Here is a 15,961-nt window from a genome sequence, read left to right on the forward strand (position 1 = left end):
AAACAATTAATACAAAGGTAACCACTTCTCTCTAACAATTCATGGATCCCTCTTCACATAGCAAAAAGGAGGTATTTTTGTATTTCAGGGTTCTTTTAAATTGAAATTTGTAAAAATGGGCCTGTTAAGTCGTCGGTGGAGGACGACATTACAAGTGAAGTCCTCCTCCACCAAGTGAAGTCGTCTTTATACATGATGACTTCACTTTTAACTTTTTCTTATATATTTTTTATCATTAAAATTTATTATCATTTAAGATTTTTTTAATGAAAAGTGATGAACCTGAAGTTACTTCATAAAAGTTCGAGGCTTCGTTCACACTGTTCTTCTTCCTGTACGAGCACACCGGAGACTTTTGCCTCCATTAGAGGTGAAGGTGATCTTAGTGGTCCAACTTAAGCTGTGGCAGAGATGAATAACAATGAAACCACGTTTTTCTTTTCAAACTTTCCAAATAACTTTGGAGAGTATGATATGTGGAAGATCTTTCAAAGATGGGGGAGACTAAAGGAGGTATTCATCTCAAGAAGGTTAGACAGGAAGGGGCGTAGATTTGGTTTTGTTAGATTCTGGAATGTCAAGCACCAGGGGCAACTGGAAAGTGAGCTAAATGCAATAAGAATAGGAAATATTAAAATGCAAGTAAACATAGCTCGATTTAGCAAAGAGAAAGAAAAAAGCACTCGAGCACCCAAAGAGAAACCGAAGGTAGCAACAGTTTGGAAAAGGAAGGATGATCACCAAACATATACACATGCAGTTAAAAGCCCTATAAAAAAGCACTACTAAGAGGAATGGAAAGGACACGAAATCACAACTACTGAGAACGAAATAGAATGGTTGAATAGATGTGTGGTGGGAAGAGTAAACAACTACGATCTCATTGAATCAATACAAGAGCATTTCATAATGGGGGGAATGGGATCTTTATCAGCAAAATATATGGGTGACAATATGATGCTAATTTCAGGAGGAGAAGGCATCGAAGTAACAAAGGTAGTAGAAAAGAATAAGTCATGGTTTGAAACAATGTTTGACTCCATAGTGCCATGGTCAAATCGTGAAATTGCAGGGAACAAAGTTATTTGGGTTAGATGTCGAGGGTTACCATTATCATGTTGGAATGAAGAATGCTTAAGAAAAGTGATGGCCACATTTGGTACCCTCATAAAAGTGGTCCAAATTGTGAACTCAAAAAAGGATTTCGAGCACATAAGAGTGAAAGTACGTGTGCCCATTGCTGTTGATATGAGATTACTATGGAAGGATATTAAAATCAACGGGCACGTATATCGCATTACGCTGGAGGAGGAATTTTTCAGAGAGGAGAAATTTGAATGTAGCTGCGAAAAAAGGGGTTGCACATCATCAGAAAATTCTTTTGCCAAGTACCCACAAATATGCCTATCATCACAATCAGAATGCTCAGAACTCCTGGAATCTGAAGTCCAATGGCCCGATCATCAAATTGTGGAGCAAACGGTGGAGTCGCCGGAAGAACACGCCAACGGGGAAGAAAGAGACGTTGGAGCTGATACCGGACACCAGGTGTACAACACGTCAAACGTTGGAAAATCTTTCACCAAAAAAGAAAGTTTCCACCATGACCAGAAACACATGGCTCAAGGCACTGAATCAATCACAAAAGTGGAAAGCAGCGTGAAGACCATTTCGGATGGTAAAATGTCAGATTTGGGGGAAAAAGCTGACCCTCGATCTGTTAGTGTTGTGATGAGTCCACAATGTTGGCCCACTAATATGTCATTAGTGCAAGAAACACAACTGGGCCCAAATAAGGAGTTAAAGGTCCAAACATTCTCTACTCATCGCTCACCTACAAGTCCAACCACAAACACCATACTCAGTAATAAAAATTCCAATCTAAAAACAGGGCACCAAAAAGAGGGAAGGGAGGAATGCAACGAAGAAAATATCAGTCGACGTGATGATCGAGCCACACACATGGTATACTACTCGGAAAAAACAGGCCAACACTCCCAACAACAAGAAAAGGAAACCATTCACTACAACAATTTATAGTTTAGACCACACTAAAATAGACAACGGCTAAATAAATGTAGCATAAACATATAATAAACAACATTTTTATAAATGATGTATAAATATCATGAAAGTTCATGATTATATAATTGTTGCTTTAAACTATGTGGGTAAAACTAGTAAAAATGTGGTCTAAAAACATAGGTAAGGTATAAAATCAACATGTAAAATTGTTGTTTATTGTGAGAATTTTAAGCAACGGTTTTAAAAATATTGTCATATTAAAAACCGTTGTCTATTACCTATAACTACACTCACCTATACCACGCCTAAAAAATTGTGGTCTAATCTTTAGACCACGGTTTTTATAATTTATATCATAATTTTATGTTAATGTCTAAAGTGATTTTTGTTGTAGTGATTGCAACTACGAACGAGAAAAGAAAGAAGAAGGAACCCCAAACTAATTCAAATGCAATGACACTCATCAACCAAGCAACAATGGATCCAAAGACTTTTGCTGAAAGAAAGAGCTTCTGGGTAGGAGAATCGAGCAGGAGGGCTGAGCAAAGAACTGTCACTGACAACAATGAGGCAACCAATGCAGAACAAAGAAGAAAGATCAGGTCAGCTATTCATACCATAAGTAATTCCATATCTGATAGTGAAATTAATAATTGCAATAGGTTATTCTGGTTGAAAAATGGTAGTTTAGAAGTAATTAGGTTGTGGGAACTTGGAAAACAGATTGGTGTTACATTAAATGGCAAGGAGGAAGATATTCTGTTAAAACTAGAGGAATTAGAAAAAAGAGACAAGGAATTAAAGAAGGAAAGGGATAGAGGGGATACAAATTTAAATCAATGAAAATAATAACAATAAACATAAGGGGTTTGGGGAATGCAACTAAACGGAGATATATTAATGAATTAAATAGGAAAGAAAGGGCTAGTATGATATGTATTCAAGAAACTAAAATGAAAAATATAAACAAAGAAAAATGCTTTAAATTATGGGATGATAATAATGTAGAATGGTTACATAAGGAAGCTATGGAAGGAGCTGGAGGGATACTCACCGTATGGCATAAAAATGTGTTTGTATGTGAGAGAAATATAGTTGGTAAGGGATTTATGGTCCTAATTGGTAGGAATAAGGAAAAAGATATACCAATAGTGGTAGTGAATGTGTACTCAGCTTGTACACTAAAAGATAAATGTAATATGTGGGAGGAGATAATTAATATTAGAAAAACCGAAGGATGTAAAACATGGTGTATGGTGGGGGGTTTTAACGCAGTAAGAAAGCCAGATGAGAGGAAAGGTGTGAGTATAGGCCATGCTAATAAAAAGGAAATTTTAGGCTTCAATGAGTTTATTGATAAAACTGAAATGCTAGAAATCCCATTTGTTGGAAGGAAATATACTTGGTACAGACCTAATGGAAATGCTAAGAGTAGAATAAATAGAATCTTTGTTTCCGATAAATGGTTAGAACACTGGCCAGGTTATAAACAATACATCCAAGATAGGCAAGTTTCTGACCATTGTGCCATTGTCATAAAGAACTCACTAATTGATTGGGGTCCCAAACCATTCAGATGTCTAGAAGTATGGAACTCGGAAAGGGGGTTTAGAGAACTAGTAAAACGAAAATGGAGTGACTATAAAGTTGAAGGAGATTACATGAGGGCAGCAAAAGAAAAGTTTAAAAGAATGAAACATGACTTAAAGATCTAGAATAGGGATATATTTGGACATACTAGTAAATTGAAAAAGGAAATAATAGGAAAAATTGGAGAGCTAGACAAATTGGATGATGATAGTAATTTGGATAATGATAAGAAAAAGGAGCGCATAGAGTTACTTAGTCAACTTCAATTACTAAATCTGAAACATGAATCAATCATGCAACAAAAATCTAGAGTAAAATGGATCCAACAGGGGGATAATAATTCTAAATTCTTTCATTCATCCATTCAATGGAGGTCACTTAAGAGCGAAATTAAAGGGTTGGAAATCCAAGGTAAGTGGAATGAAGATCCGAATGTTTTTAAGGAAGTTGTGAAGGAGTTTTATAGGAAAAGATTAATGGCAAAACCAAACCTTGGAGTAAGGTTGGATAATATTTAGTTCCAACAACTTTCGGTAGAGGATAATAATATGTTGACTAAGTGTTTTGATGCAATTGAAATTAAGGAAGCAGTGTGGGGGTGTGGAAGTTCTAAGAGTCCAGGACCAGATGGTTTTAATTTTAGCTTCATCAAGAAATTTTGGGACATCATTGGCAAAGATATCATACACGCAGTTGAACATTTCTACAAATTTGGCAACATATCTAAGGGCTGTAATGCATCTTTTATTAGTCTAGTGCCTAAACTGGGAAACCCGATCACATTAGATGGATACAGACCTATTTTCCTTGTAGGATGCATATACAAGGCAATATCCAAAATCCTATCTAATAGAGTCAAAAAGGTCTTGCCTAAGATAATTGATGGGTCACAGTCTGCTTTTATATCTGGAAGAGGGTTGATGGATAGCATCTTAGTGGCTAACGAGACAGTTGAAGACATAAATCTAAAAAAGAAATGTGGGTTGGTAATCAAGATAGACTCACTAGTGCAGAATTGGATTTCTACCTCGCCTTATAGGCCTCGGTTGGCCAAGAACCGAAGCCTATAATGGCGCGGTGGCAATTTTGCAATTATTGGCAACTTTTATGCCTCGGTTCCCCTACAACCCGAAGCCAAAACCAGTGATAGGCCTCGGTTGTAAAAAACCCGAAGCCAAAAGCCCTGTTAGGCCTCGGTTAAGAAGGCCCGAAGCCAAAAAGGATGCCCAAAATTTCAAAAATGCCATTCTCGTTTTGACTTATAGGCCTCGGTTGTAAAAAACCCGAAGCCAAAAGGGGGTATATGCCTCGGTTCTAAATTGAACCGAGGCCATAGTGTTTAATTAGGGCTCAAAACTGCAGCCCCTTTCTTCCTCGCGCGCGCAGCTCCTCCATTTCTCTCTGCAGGAGCAAAACCAGCGGCAGCAACAACCAGAACAGCCTTCCATTGCAGATCTGCGCATCCTCGCTGGGCACCACCAACCTCTGCAGCGCCAGCTCCGCACACCACGGCGCAGCTATGGCAGCGCCACCATCGTTTTCTAACCTCTGCAGCGCCAGCTCCGCACACCACGGCGCAGCTATGGCAACCACCGCAACTCCGTCGCACACCGTTCACGCATCCAACCTCCATCATCTCTGCACCTCGCGCACTCTATGGCAGCGCCACCATCGTTTTCTATCTTCACAGCAGATCCGCAAGACCACCACGCCTCCGCGAAGCTTGTTCCGCGCACCACCATGGCCACCGTAGACCTGCAACCACGTCCTCACACAGACCAGATCGGAGCAGCGGCCACCACTTCACCTCGCAATCGCATCTGCACGAATCAGTTTCGTTCACGCACCTGTCCTCGCCGGAAAACACTGCCGAAACCACCAAAAGGGTTTCGAATTTAAAAAAAAAAAAAAGCAGCTCATATGGCCTCGGGTGGCACAGAAAACCGAGGCCAAAAGGTGGGCTCTATGGCCTCGGGTTCGTCTGAACCGAGGCAGAAGGGCACTCTATGGCTTCGGGCCTTAACCGAGGCCAAAAGCTGTACTCTTTTGGCCTCGCCCCAATATGCTTCGGTTCGCGAACCGGTGCAGAATATGATAAACAACCGCTGCCAAAGGCCCTTCCTGCACTGGTGACTACGAAAAAGCATATGATTCCGTAAGTTGGGAGTTTCTTTATTACATGATGGAGAGACTAGGATTTTGTAGACAATGGATAAGTTTGATTAAGGAATGTTTAGAATCTGCCACGATCTCAGTTCTAGTAAATGGAAGCCCAACCAAACAATTCAATCCAACAAGAGGGTTAAGACAAGGGGACCCAATTGCACCTTTTTTGTTCTTAATAGTGGCACAGGGCCTATCTGGAATGGTAAACCAAGCTGTAAGAGAAAATCTGTATACAGGCATAAATGTAGGGAAAAATAGAGTCAAGGTCAATCTCTTACAATTTGCAGATGATACTTTGTTTATATGTGAAGCAAACTACCAGAACGTTTTAGTCATTAAAAGTATACTTAGGTGCTTTGAGATGACTTCAGCACTCAAAGTCAATTTTCATAAAAGTAGAATTGGAGCCTTGGGTGTAGATAAAAATGCTTTAATGAGGTACTCACAAGTTTTAAATTGTAATACAATGCAAATACCATTCAAATATTTGGGTATGGTTGTAGGAGGTAACCCAACAAAGCAATCTTTTTGGCAACTAGTGATTACAAAAATTAAAAATAAATTGTCCACATGGAAAGGCAGACATTTATCATTTGCGGGACGAATTTGTCTAATAAAATCAGTCATAACAGCCCTGCCCCTCTACTATTTTTCTTTTTATAAAGCCCCGATAGGTGTTTGTGAGATTATTAAGAACCTTCAAAGAAATTTTCTCTGGGGTTGGGGACATGAGGGTAGAAAGATTGCTTGGATAAGATGGGAAAATATTTGTAAATCTAAGCATGAAGGAGGAATTGGATTAAAAGATATCCATTTGTTTAATAAAGCTTTATTAGCCAAATGGAAGTGGAGACTAGGCACAGAGGAACATGGATTGTGGAAGGATATTTTAGAATCAAAATATGGATCTTGGAGAGGTCTAAGAAGACATACCAGAAAGCATTATACATCAAGGTGGTGGAAGGACTTATGTGATGTATGTGGTGAAGGAGAGGAAGGAAAATGATTTAACCAAAACTTGGAGTGGAAAGTAGGTTCAAGATCTAGGATTAAGTTTTGGGAAGATACATGGAAGGGATCATTGCCTCTTTATATAAGATTCCCTAGATTATATGAGAACTCTATTAGTAAGGAGAAAACACTAAGGGAGTTCGGTGAATGGACTAACAATGGTTGGGTATGGTTGATGAAATGGAGAAGAGATTGGTTTGAGTGGGAATTTCCTCAATTAGAGGATTTTAAACAAATGTTAAATCAAACACAAATTCTAAGAGAAGGAGAGGACCTTTGGGTATGGAAAGATGAGGAACACAAATTCACAGTCAAATCTGCGTACTTGAAATTGAAAACTCCAATTATCGGGGAAAATTTTGATATGTTCAACATGTTTTGGAGTATAAAGGTAGCTCCATCATCACAATATTTTGCGTGGAGGGCAATATTGAATAAAATAGCAACAAAGGAAAACTTGAGCAGAAGAGGGTTACAATTAGCAGGAACATCATGTGTCCTATGCGGGTTGGAGGAGGAAAATACAATCCATTTATTCTTAACGTGTAAAATTGCAAACATGGTTTGGAACCTTTGTAATAAATGGGTGGGTATAAGTTCAGTGCAACATAATCAACTAAATATGCATTTCCAACAATTCTCTTTAATGGCCTTAAACAACAAAGAAAATAAAATATGGAAGGGCTTATGGATATCAATTATTTGGAATATTTGGAACCATAAAAATAAGATTGTGTTTAAACAAGGGAAAGTGGATCCAGAGGAAATATTTACTTTGGCACAATTAAATGCTTGGACGTGGATGAAATACAAAGTTCCACATGTCCATTTCTCTTATAATGATTGGAATTTGTGCCCAATTGAATGCATCAAATCAATAACGTAGAATCCTCCAATCAAAATATGATATGGAGGAAACATGTGTTATAACCCACTCAGACTATTCAGTCTAGAGGTTTCTTTTGCTTTATGCAGAATATTTCACAGGGGAAGTCTTCAAAGGTGCAATGATTTACTAGACGCATAATACTTTGCTGTTTACTGATCAGGAAGCTCTCAAATAGATCATGAACGTATTGAATCTAGCACTGGACTAAAGGAATGAATCCAATAATTGTCAATGTGTACCAACTTGAATAAGTTTCTATGAGTGAATATTCTTAAGATGGTACTTTTTAGTTGTACTTTGAATATGTAGGTCCTCTATTTGCCTTTGATCTTTTTGCTACACACATCTATTAGGTTGTTTTGTTTATCTAAGAACATCAATGTAAAATCAGGATCTGTATAAGGATTGAGGCACCCCTAAAGTGTCTCTGTATATATATTAATTCTTTGCTGATAAAAAAAAACAAAGAATGCAAGAAAATAGGGGCACTGTTTCTAAAATAAATAAACAATGAATTGGTACATTTAGGTGTGGAGCTGAGGAGTCTTTGCGAGAAAGGAAGGAAAAGGAACCAAAACATGGCCTCTACACGTCCACTAGACGAGCCTCAAACCACAGTTTCCATTCTCATCGTCACTCTCTGCAATTTTCATTCTCACCGCCACTCTCTGCAATGTTAAAAAGAATATATAAAAAAAATTAAAAGTGAAGTCTTTATTCAGAATATATAAAAAAAGTTAAAAGTGAAGGCGTTATTCACATGTAATGTCCTTCAGCCCGACGACTTACCTAATTTAAAAGAAAAAAATCCAATTTAAATGAACCCAAAATACAAATTACCCAAAAAGGAGAATTCACAATCGTAATCAGATACTCTTTATATATATATATTTATATATTATTTAACGTAAGTGGCGTGATCACACGTCTAAAAAGACATTTTAAAAGGATAGACCAGATCCACCTAATTTTTCTTCCATTGTTTTTGATAATTTTTCTGTCATAGCCGGTGAAAAGTAGTTTACCCAATCTCCTATTTCACCCTTCCGAAATAGGTATTTTTTCTCAATGTTCCTGTCAAATGTTCCAGATTTATTGACTTGTAGATTCTTCATTTTCTCGAAACTGCATAAGTTGATTATGCTTTCAATGACTCCGTTACTTTCCTCTTCTTCTGCGAAAGGACAATCCAAGAATTCTGCAACTCTTCTCACATAAAAGATGACATCTTCTTTGAGTTCGTCGTACTTTAAGAAGAGAACCTTGTTTGGTGTGGCTATGCTCTCTTCCCAGTAACCTAACATATGCTCCCAAGTTGGCCCAAACCCGACTACTCCCTTGCAATACTTTTCTAAAGCTTCCTCTATTGTTAGTTCATGCAAAGATTCTGACTTCATTTCATTGAAGAAGGTCCACGAAGAAACGAAAGCGTCAAATGGGTTTCTGCAGATGTAAACTATCTTACAGTTGGATTCCTTAATTGAGTTGGAGAGGGAAGGGAATGGAATGTGAGTACCAAAAACTCTTGGTTCAGTCATATTAGAGAGGTGAGAAAGCTTGTCATGGATGTTATCATCATGAAAGATGAAATCAAGGAAAGGAACAAGTTCATGAGAATTGGAAGTGAGTAATGGATGATTATGAGAAGATGAGAAACGTTGTCTGTTGAGGATAGAAAAAGTTAGGGCTTTCAACCATGTAGTACCTGATTTTGGAAAACTGGCAACAATAATATCACTGTCTTTTGCCTGAAAGTGATTTTGAAAATTGATTACACCTTCAAAATGAGTTGATGGACACCAAAAGTGTTGATGAAGATAGAGATGGCGTGATCCCCAACCCCTCTTTTTTGGAAGAGACAGAAGCTTCTCTTCCTCGTATGCTTGAAGCCCTTCTTTTGAAGCCATGGGAAGCTATAGCTATAGAATATGAATGAGAACTTACACTGAAGAAGTTTGACGATAATTCATATAAGTGATAGGTTTTATAGCGTCACCTAGTGGTTCAAGTCGAAGATGAATATTATTTATCAATTCTGTATATATAATTAAAAAAATCTAATTAATAAAATTATTTTTCAAAACAAATAAAATTATTTCAAGTCGAAACATTTACTTCCAAATAATAAAATATTTATATTTAACCATGCATTGCATCCACTTATTTCATGATAAACATTTTTTCTTTATCAGTCATAAAAAATATATTAGTAGAACAAACATGATGTTTTAGTAAAACAAAAAGTTATATACAGGAGATAATAAAAATTAATAAGTACAATAATATGATATCTATCTTCCTAATCAATAAGACTTTTTTCGATATATGAACAAATTTATTGCACGTCAAAATCACGACTTTCACATGTTGCATAGTGAGAAAATAGGTAACTTCTACCCTCCTAATCAGTGAGACTTTTGAATACATAATCAAATTCAAAATTACGACTTTGCATTATACGTTTCTGTTACCATTTACATGTATGCAAATATAATTTTCTAAAGAGTATCATCTCTCACATGTTGCACACTGAGAAAATAGGTAAGCTTAAAACCTTCACTTCAAACTGTAATTATTATTATTATATATATATATATATATATATATATATATATATTTGATAAACTAATTCTTTTCCTATTTTATTTTCCCACAATTTGTACATTTTATAAATAAACAAAAATTTGGTGGTGCATCAATCATAAACCACTTTTTGAATTGCATTGTCAAACAATCATAAAAGCAAAACGATGAACTGCTTTTCTTTTTTGTTTTCATCTATCCTTTTTTATTTGTTTGTAGCTTCCTCCTTTTGATTTAATCTTATTTAATTACATTAAATAATGGAGATTTCAACACCTATTCTATTGTGACTATCTTACAATCCATATATATATTTCCCTATTTTTGTTGTCATATGTACATTAAATTATAATTTTTTTATTTTTTTAAAAACAAATATCATCTTTTATGCTTTTTAGTTTCTCCATTATTAATTTTGTACATGAAATATTTTATTTAATAAATTATTTCTTGACACACTAACATAAAATACTTTAAAGTCTTATGTTAGTTTTAATATGCATTTTAGTTTGCACATTTAAAAATATGTAGGAAATATAGTAAAATTGATTTATTAGTTTACATTTAGATTTATTAGTTATTTAGTAAAACATGGGTTTAAACTCAAATTACAATTATAGTTCACCACAATTCAACATAAAATAATAGTTAATTCGGAACCCAAGCCATGAGAAAGCGAAATAAACTGAAAATTTCAAGTAAATTAAAGTAATTTTTAATTCGCTGTAAATTGATATTTTCTACAGAACCAACATCCAATAAAAAAATCCTATTACTCTAGATAAAGAGAATTTCATTATAAGAATCGTTTTTTTTTTTTTTGTGACACCTAAGGATACTCTTCACCCATTTTAGAACTTAAATAATAAAGTTGGTGGCATACACAACACATGTCTGCCACTGCTGCCATTTGCCAAAAGAAAATAATAATACTGTGAACCTGCGATAAAATATTCAGTTATTTTCAACTTATTAAACCACACTGATTGATGCTATAAAAAACTACACCAAGGTGAGAAACATTATTACATACACAACTGTGTGGTAAACTACTTCAATGACTTCAAGGGATAGAAAACATGTAAATGAAGAAGACAAGTTGGTTTTCTCACTTCGCAGAGAGAGAGGGGTTTGGCATCCTCTTATCTCTCTACCTATTTCAAGAATTCTGGTGCCAGCACACTAAAGATTTGATTTTTAATGTTTGTTAAGTGTGTGGTTTAGTACTTTTGTTTCTATAATAAATAAAAAGTACAAAACATGCAGAAGAACCACCGGGCTACACATCTTCAGAACGTGAAATGATTTTCAGAACCTGAAATAATTTTTGAAGGCTTGTTGGCAATGGCGGATCTACATGGGAAGGGAGGGGCTCTGTCCCCGCAAAATTTTCATTTTTTTTCAGTTTTTTTTTAATATATATATATATATATATAATATAAAAATATAAATTTGTTTAAATTGTAGGTAATACATATTAGAAATTAATAAAAATTAATTTTTTATTTTTTATTTCTTTTATTTAAACATAACATTTAATATAAATACATATTAAAACATAAAATTAAATATAATAAAAAATAAAAATTTTCAGTTTTAATTTTTCTTTTGATTCCTGTTTTTATTTAAAAATTGATACTAGGATTAGGTTAATTACACCAACAAAGTAAATTATTCATATTAAGAATATCAATTTTAATGAAAAGATCATTGATTTGTTTCGAGGAATTCAACGAAATTTATCGTAAAAGACCGAATTACATCAGTTTTTCAAAAATCGGAACCAAATTGAGATTAAAAAAACATTAGAGGACCAACTTAACATTTTTAAAGGAAAGCATGAATCAAAAGAGTAATTAAACCAAATATTTATTGACATAATTTTTATTTTCCTTTTCATTGTCTTTTTAGTTTTTCACAAATTGTAATAATCTCTCACTCTCATATGTCTTTTTTTTGTTTTTAAAGATAAAAAATTAGACATAAACTCATTATATTTCTTTTATCTTCTTCATTTCTCGTCCCTTGTCTTAATTAATAATGAAAACATTATTTTTTTTATCTCATGAGCTTTTTGTATATTCATTTTTTTTATGAATATAGAAAAAATAATAATGTATTATGTATTAATAATAATGAATATATTTTTGTTTTAATAATTACATGTCTTAATTTTTTATTAGATTATGATCAATTATTTTTTAGTATTGTTTACAAAATAGGTATATTGATAAAGAATGGAAGAATAAATGAATCGTTTAAGAGTGATGAAAAGGAAATTATTGACTAAAACAAGATAGATTCCACCTCTTCACATATGTTGAAGTATTATACTAATCATAAAAATGTTCAGTTAGAGAAGTCATTTTTTGAAGCATTATACTAATTATCGAATCTAATGATCTCAAAATTATATTACTTTGGCCCCTCCAACACTTTTTGTCAAGATCCGCAAATGCTTGTTGGCTGTTCTTTTTTTTTTAAGCCAAACTTCTTTATTTTTTCAAGTTTTTCTTATCTTTTTCATACAATCCTTGACTTGAATTTTTGTAATTTTGATAATTAATAACTTTTAGTTTGTAAATTGATATCTAAATTGGTTACTATAATTATTAATAATTATTGATCATTATAATTGGTCATTATTTATAAATTTTCTTATAATGATACAATTTAACCCTCATTGTTTCTGATGATTTTCTTAGCCTAAAACATTCCAAATTTTGAATTCCATATGCCTAGAACATATGACATATTAATAAAATTATGATTAGTCAATCATTTCACATTTCAAAAGTAGAAATCCATACTTTCAAATAAAGTATTAATTTTCCTTGATCTATCAATACCGGTGAGGTTTCCTCTTATAGTTTGAAAGAACATATTATTATCTTTAGTGTTAGAATCTTTCATCTCATCATCAAGTATATTAAACTCATTTAAAAGCTAATTTCAGTTCCTAAAAAAAACTTCATCAGATGTTATAGAATTCAGAACTACCTTATATCAAAACATTAATAGACCAAATTTTTAAGAATAATTAAGAAATCCAAGATATAAGGATAGTGCAGAATTGATACCACCGATCACAGACCTCTAAATGATTTTTTTTTATCGGAAAAATATAAGTATTTATATATCCGGACACTAAAATAGAACAACCACATGTTGTGAATTTGCTATCAAAATTTCAATCCAATTCAACAATAAAAGAAAAACAAATTATAATTTCATTGAATCTATCAATATGTCATTGACTTTTCATTCTTATTTTTCTAGTCCACACACGGTGAAAATTACACCCTCGACTACCCCTCTTCATTAAAGTAAGACAAAATATGTATGATTTGTTTAGACATTTTAAACATGTATAGTTAGGAGACTAATCCAATAACTTTTAGTTACAAAATAATATTAAAAAAATTGTTTTTTCACTAGCATTAACTTCACTTAACACAATCAAATTTACAGAGGAAGGTTGAATTATCTTAGATATTCAAAAAATGAATAAATAACTCATTCAAACCATCCAACGTAGAGACCCAAAAGAAAAATAAAAGAAACTTTACTTTAAAAAACAAGCTCAATCCAATCTACAACTCATAATACGTTTTCACAAATGAAAAGGATAAGTGAGAATCAGATGTATCCTGTGCCACACAACAGCTACCAAATTTATGAACACGTTTTAAAGGAAAGACCAGATCCACTTAATTTTTCTTCCATTGTTTTCGATAATTTTTCTACCATAGCTGGGGAAAAGTAGTTTACCCAATCCCCTATTTCACCCTTCCGAAATAAGTACTTTTTCTCAAGGTTCCTCCCAACTGTTCCAGATTTATTCACGTCTAGATTCTTCATTTTCTGGAAACTGCATAACTTTATTATGTTCTCAATGACTCCGTTACTTTCCTCTTCTTCTGTGAAAGGACAATCCAAGAATTCTGCAACTCTTTTAACGTGAAAATTGGCATCTTCTTTGAGTTCCTCATACTTCAAGAACAGAACCTTGTTAGGGTTTGCTATGCTCTCTCTCCAGTAACCTAACATATGCTCCCAAGTCGGACCAAACCCGACTATTCCCTTGCAGGACTTTTCTAAAGCTTCCTCGATTGTTAGTTGATGCATAGAGTGTGGGTTAATTTTATTGGCGAAGATCCAAAGTGAAACAAAAGTGTCAAATGGATTTCTGCAGATATAAACTATCTTACAGTTGGATTCCTTAATTGATTTGGGGAGGGAAGGGAATGGAACGTGAGTACCAAAAACTCTTGGTTCAGTCATATTGGAGAGGTGAGAAAGCTTGTCATGGATGTTATCACCATGAAAGATGAAATCAAGAAAAGGAACAAGTTCATGAGAATTAGAAGTGAGTAATGGATGATTCTCTGAAGATGAGAAACGTTGTCGGTTGAGAATAGAAAAAGTTAGGGCTTTCAACCAAGTAGTACCTGATTTTGGAAAGCTGGCAACAATAACATCACTGTCTTTTGCCTGAAAGTGATTTTGAAAATTGATTACACCTTGAAAATGAGTTGATGGACACCAAAAGTGTTGATGAAGATAGAGATGGCGTGAACCCCAACCACTCTCTTTTGGAAGGGACAGAAGCTTCTCTTCCTCGTATGCTTGAAGCCCTTCTGATGAAGAAGCCATTGGAAGCTATGGCTATAGAATGTGAATGATAACTTACCACTGAAAAGGTTGATGATAATTTACCTCAATGAGGGATATCTTTTATAGCCTAAAAACTAGTGGTTCAAGTTCAAGATGAATATTATTTATCAAATCTCAATAATAATTAAAAACATTAGGAAAATATAATAAATAAAATTATTTAAAAAAATCAAATGTTAGCCATAAGAATATAAATTAGAAACTTATCAAACAATCTCGAGATTAATTACATTCTTCTTATTTCGCTCAATCTTTTAAAATTTTCGTTTACATAATCATAAATCTTCTGCACCAAATACATTATATATTATTATACTAATAATGTTGAATCAATATAAATATACTTACTTCCAAATAATAAATTATCAATATCTAGCCATGCATATGTTGGCACCACCTTTTCATATTTTATTTTTCCACAATTCATACACTTTATAAAGAAAGATTTGGTGGTGCATTCATCGTAAACCACTTTTTGTATTGGATTGTCAATCATACACGAGCAAATGTTCAAATGTTTTTCTCTTTGTTGTTATCTATTCTTCTTTATTTGTTTGTTCTTCCTCCTTTTTTGTCATCTTTTTAAAAAAATATATTATCTAACTACCACTTACAAAATCAACATTATCTTTCTTAATTCAACAAATATTACCTTTTGACTTCAAATCCCACATGAAAGAAGAAAAGAAATTGAGCCGACAGATTTGAATTTTATTAACGTATCAACATTTATCAATTTATCATCGATAGACTTTACATAAAGTTTATCGACAAAATTTACAAACAAATTATTACAAAATTTAATTACCAACTAATATTACAAACGTATTTTATTGACAAAATTTATTGAAGAATTTATTACATATGAATGTTTTTGACAAATTCGTTACCTATTGTTTGAATTACGATTACTGACGAAAATATTTACACTATTTTTGTCAATAAAATTTATTTGTGTTACAAATAATTTCTTATTAACTATTATTCATTTATAAATACTAAATTTCTTGTTGTAAACTT

At 33.6% G+C, this 15,961-nt stretch overlaps 2 protein-coding genes and 1 pseudogene across 3 annotated transcripts; 1 reads left to right on the forward strand and 2 right to left on the reverse strand.

Moving 5' to 3' along the window:
- Nucleotides 1-3,053: 3,053 nt before the first annotated feature.
- LOC146880853 (uncharacterized) lies at nucleotides 3,054-3,740 on the forward strand. The gene has a single exon (XM_085668899.1). The coding sequence runs from the start codon at nucleotides 3,054-3,056 to the stop codon at nucleotides 3,738-3,740; it is 687 nt and encodes a 228-aa protein (XP_085525025.1).
- A 4,336-nt stretch (nucleotides 3,741-8,076) lies between these two features.
- On the reverse strand, nucleotides 8,077-9,646 carry LOC114170066 (cytosolic sulfotransferase 15-like). Of its 2 annotated transcripts, XM_085668779.1 has the most exons (2): nucleotides 8,646-9,646; nucleotides 8,077-8,349 (listed from the first exon to the last, which is right to left on the reverse strand). In XM_085668779.1, exons 1-2 carry the CDS (start codon nucleotides 9,586-9,588, stop codon nucleotides 8,315-8,317), a joined length of 978 nt encoding a protein of 325 aa, XP_085524905.1. In that variant the 5' UTR covers nucleotides 9,589-9,646; the 3' UTR covers nucleotides 8,077-8,314. The 2 variants fall into 2 exon arrangements, with proteins under 2 accessions (XP_085524905.1, XP_085524906.1); XM_085668780.1 differs by lacking the exon at nucleotides 8,077-8,349 and having other exon boundaries at nucleotides 8,370-9,593.
- Nucleotides 9,647-13,803: 4,157 nt separating this feature from the next.
- On the reverse strand, nucleotides 13,804-14,984 carry LOC114169029 (cytosolic sulfotransferase 15 pseudogene; annotated as a pseudogene).
- Between the last annotated feature and the right edge of the window lie 977 nt (nucleotides 14,985-15,961).

The sequence above is a fragment of the Vigna unguiculata genome, chromosome 11 (assembly GCF_037176805.1).
Source record: "Vigna unguiculata cultivar grain cowpea cultivar isolate G323 ecotype 2 chromosome 11, ASM3717680v1, whole genome shotgun sequence".
In the NCBI taxonomy this organism is placed as follows: Eukaryota; Viridiplantae; Streptophyta; class Magnoliopsida; order Fabales; family Fabaceae; genus Vigna; species Vigna unguiculata.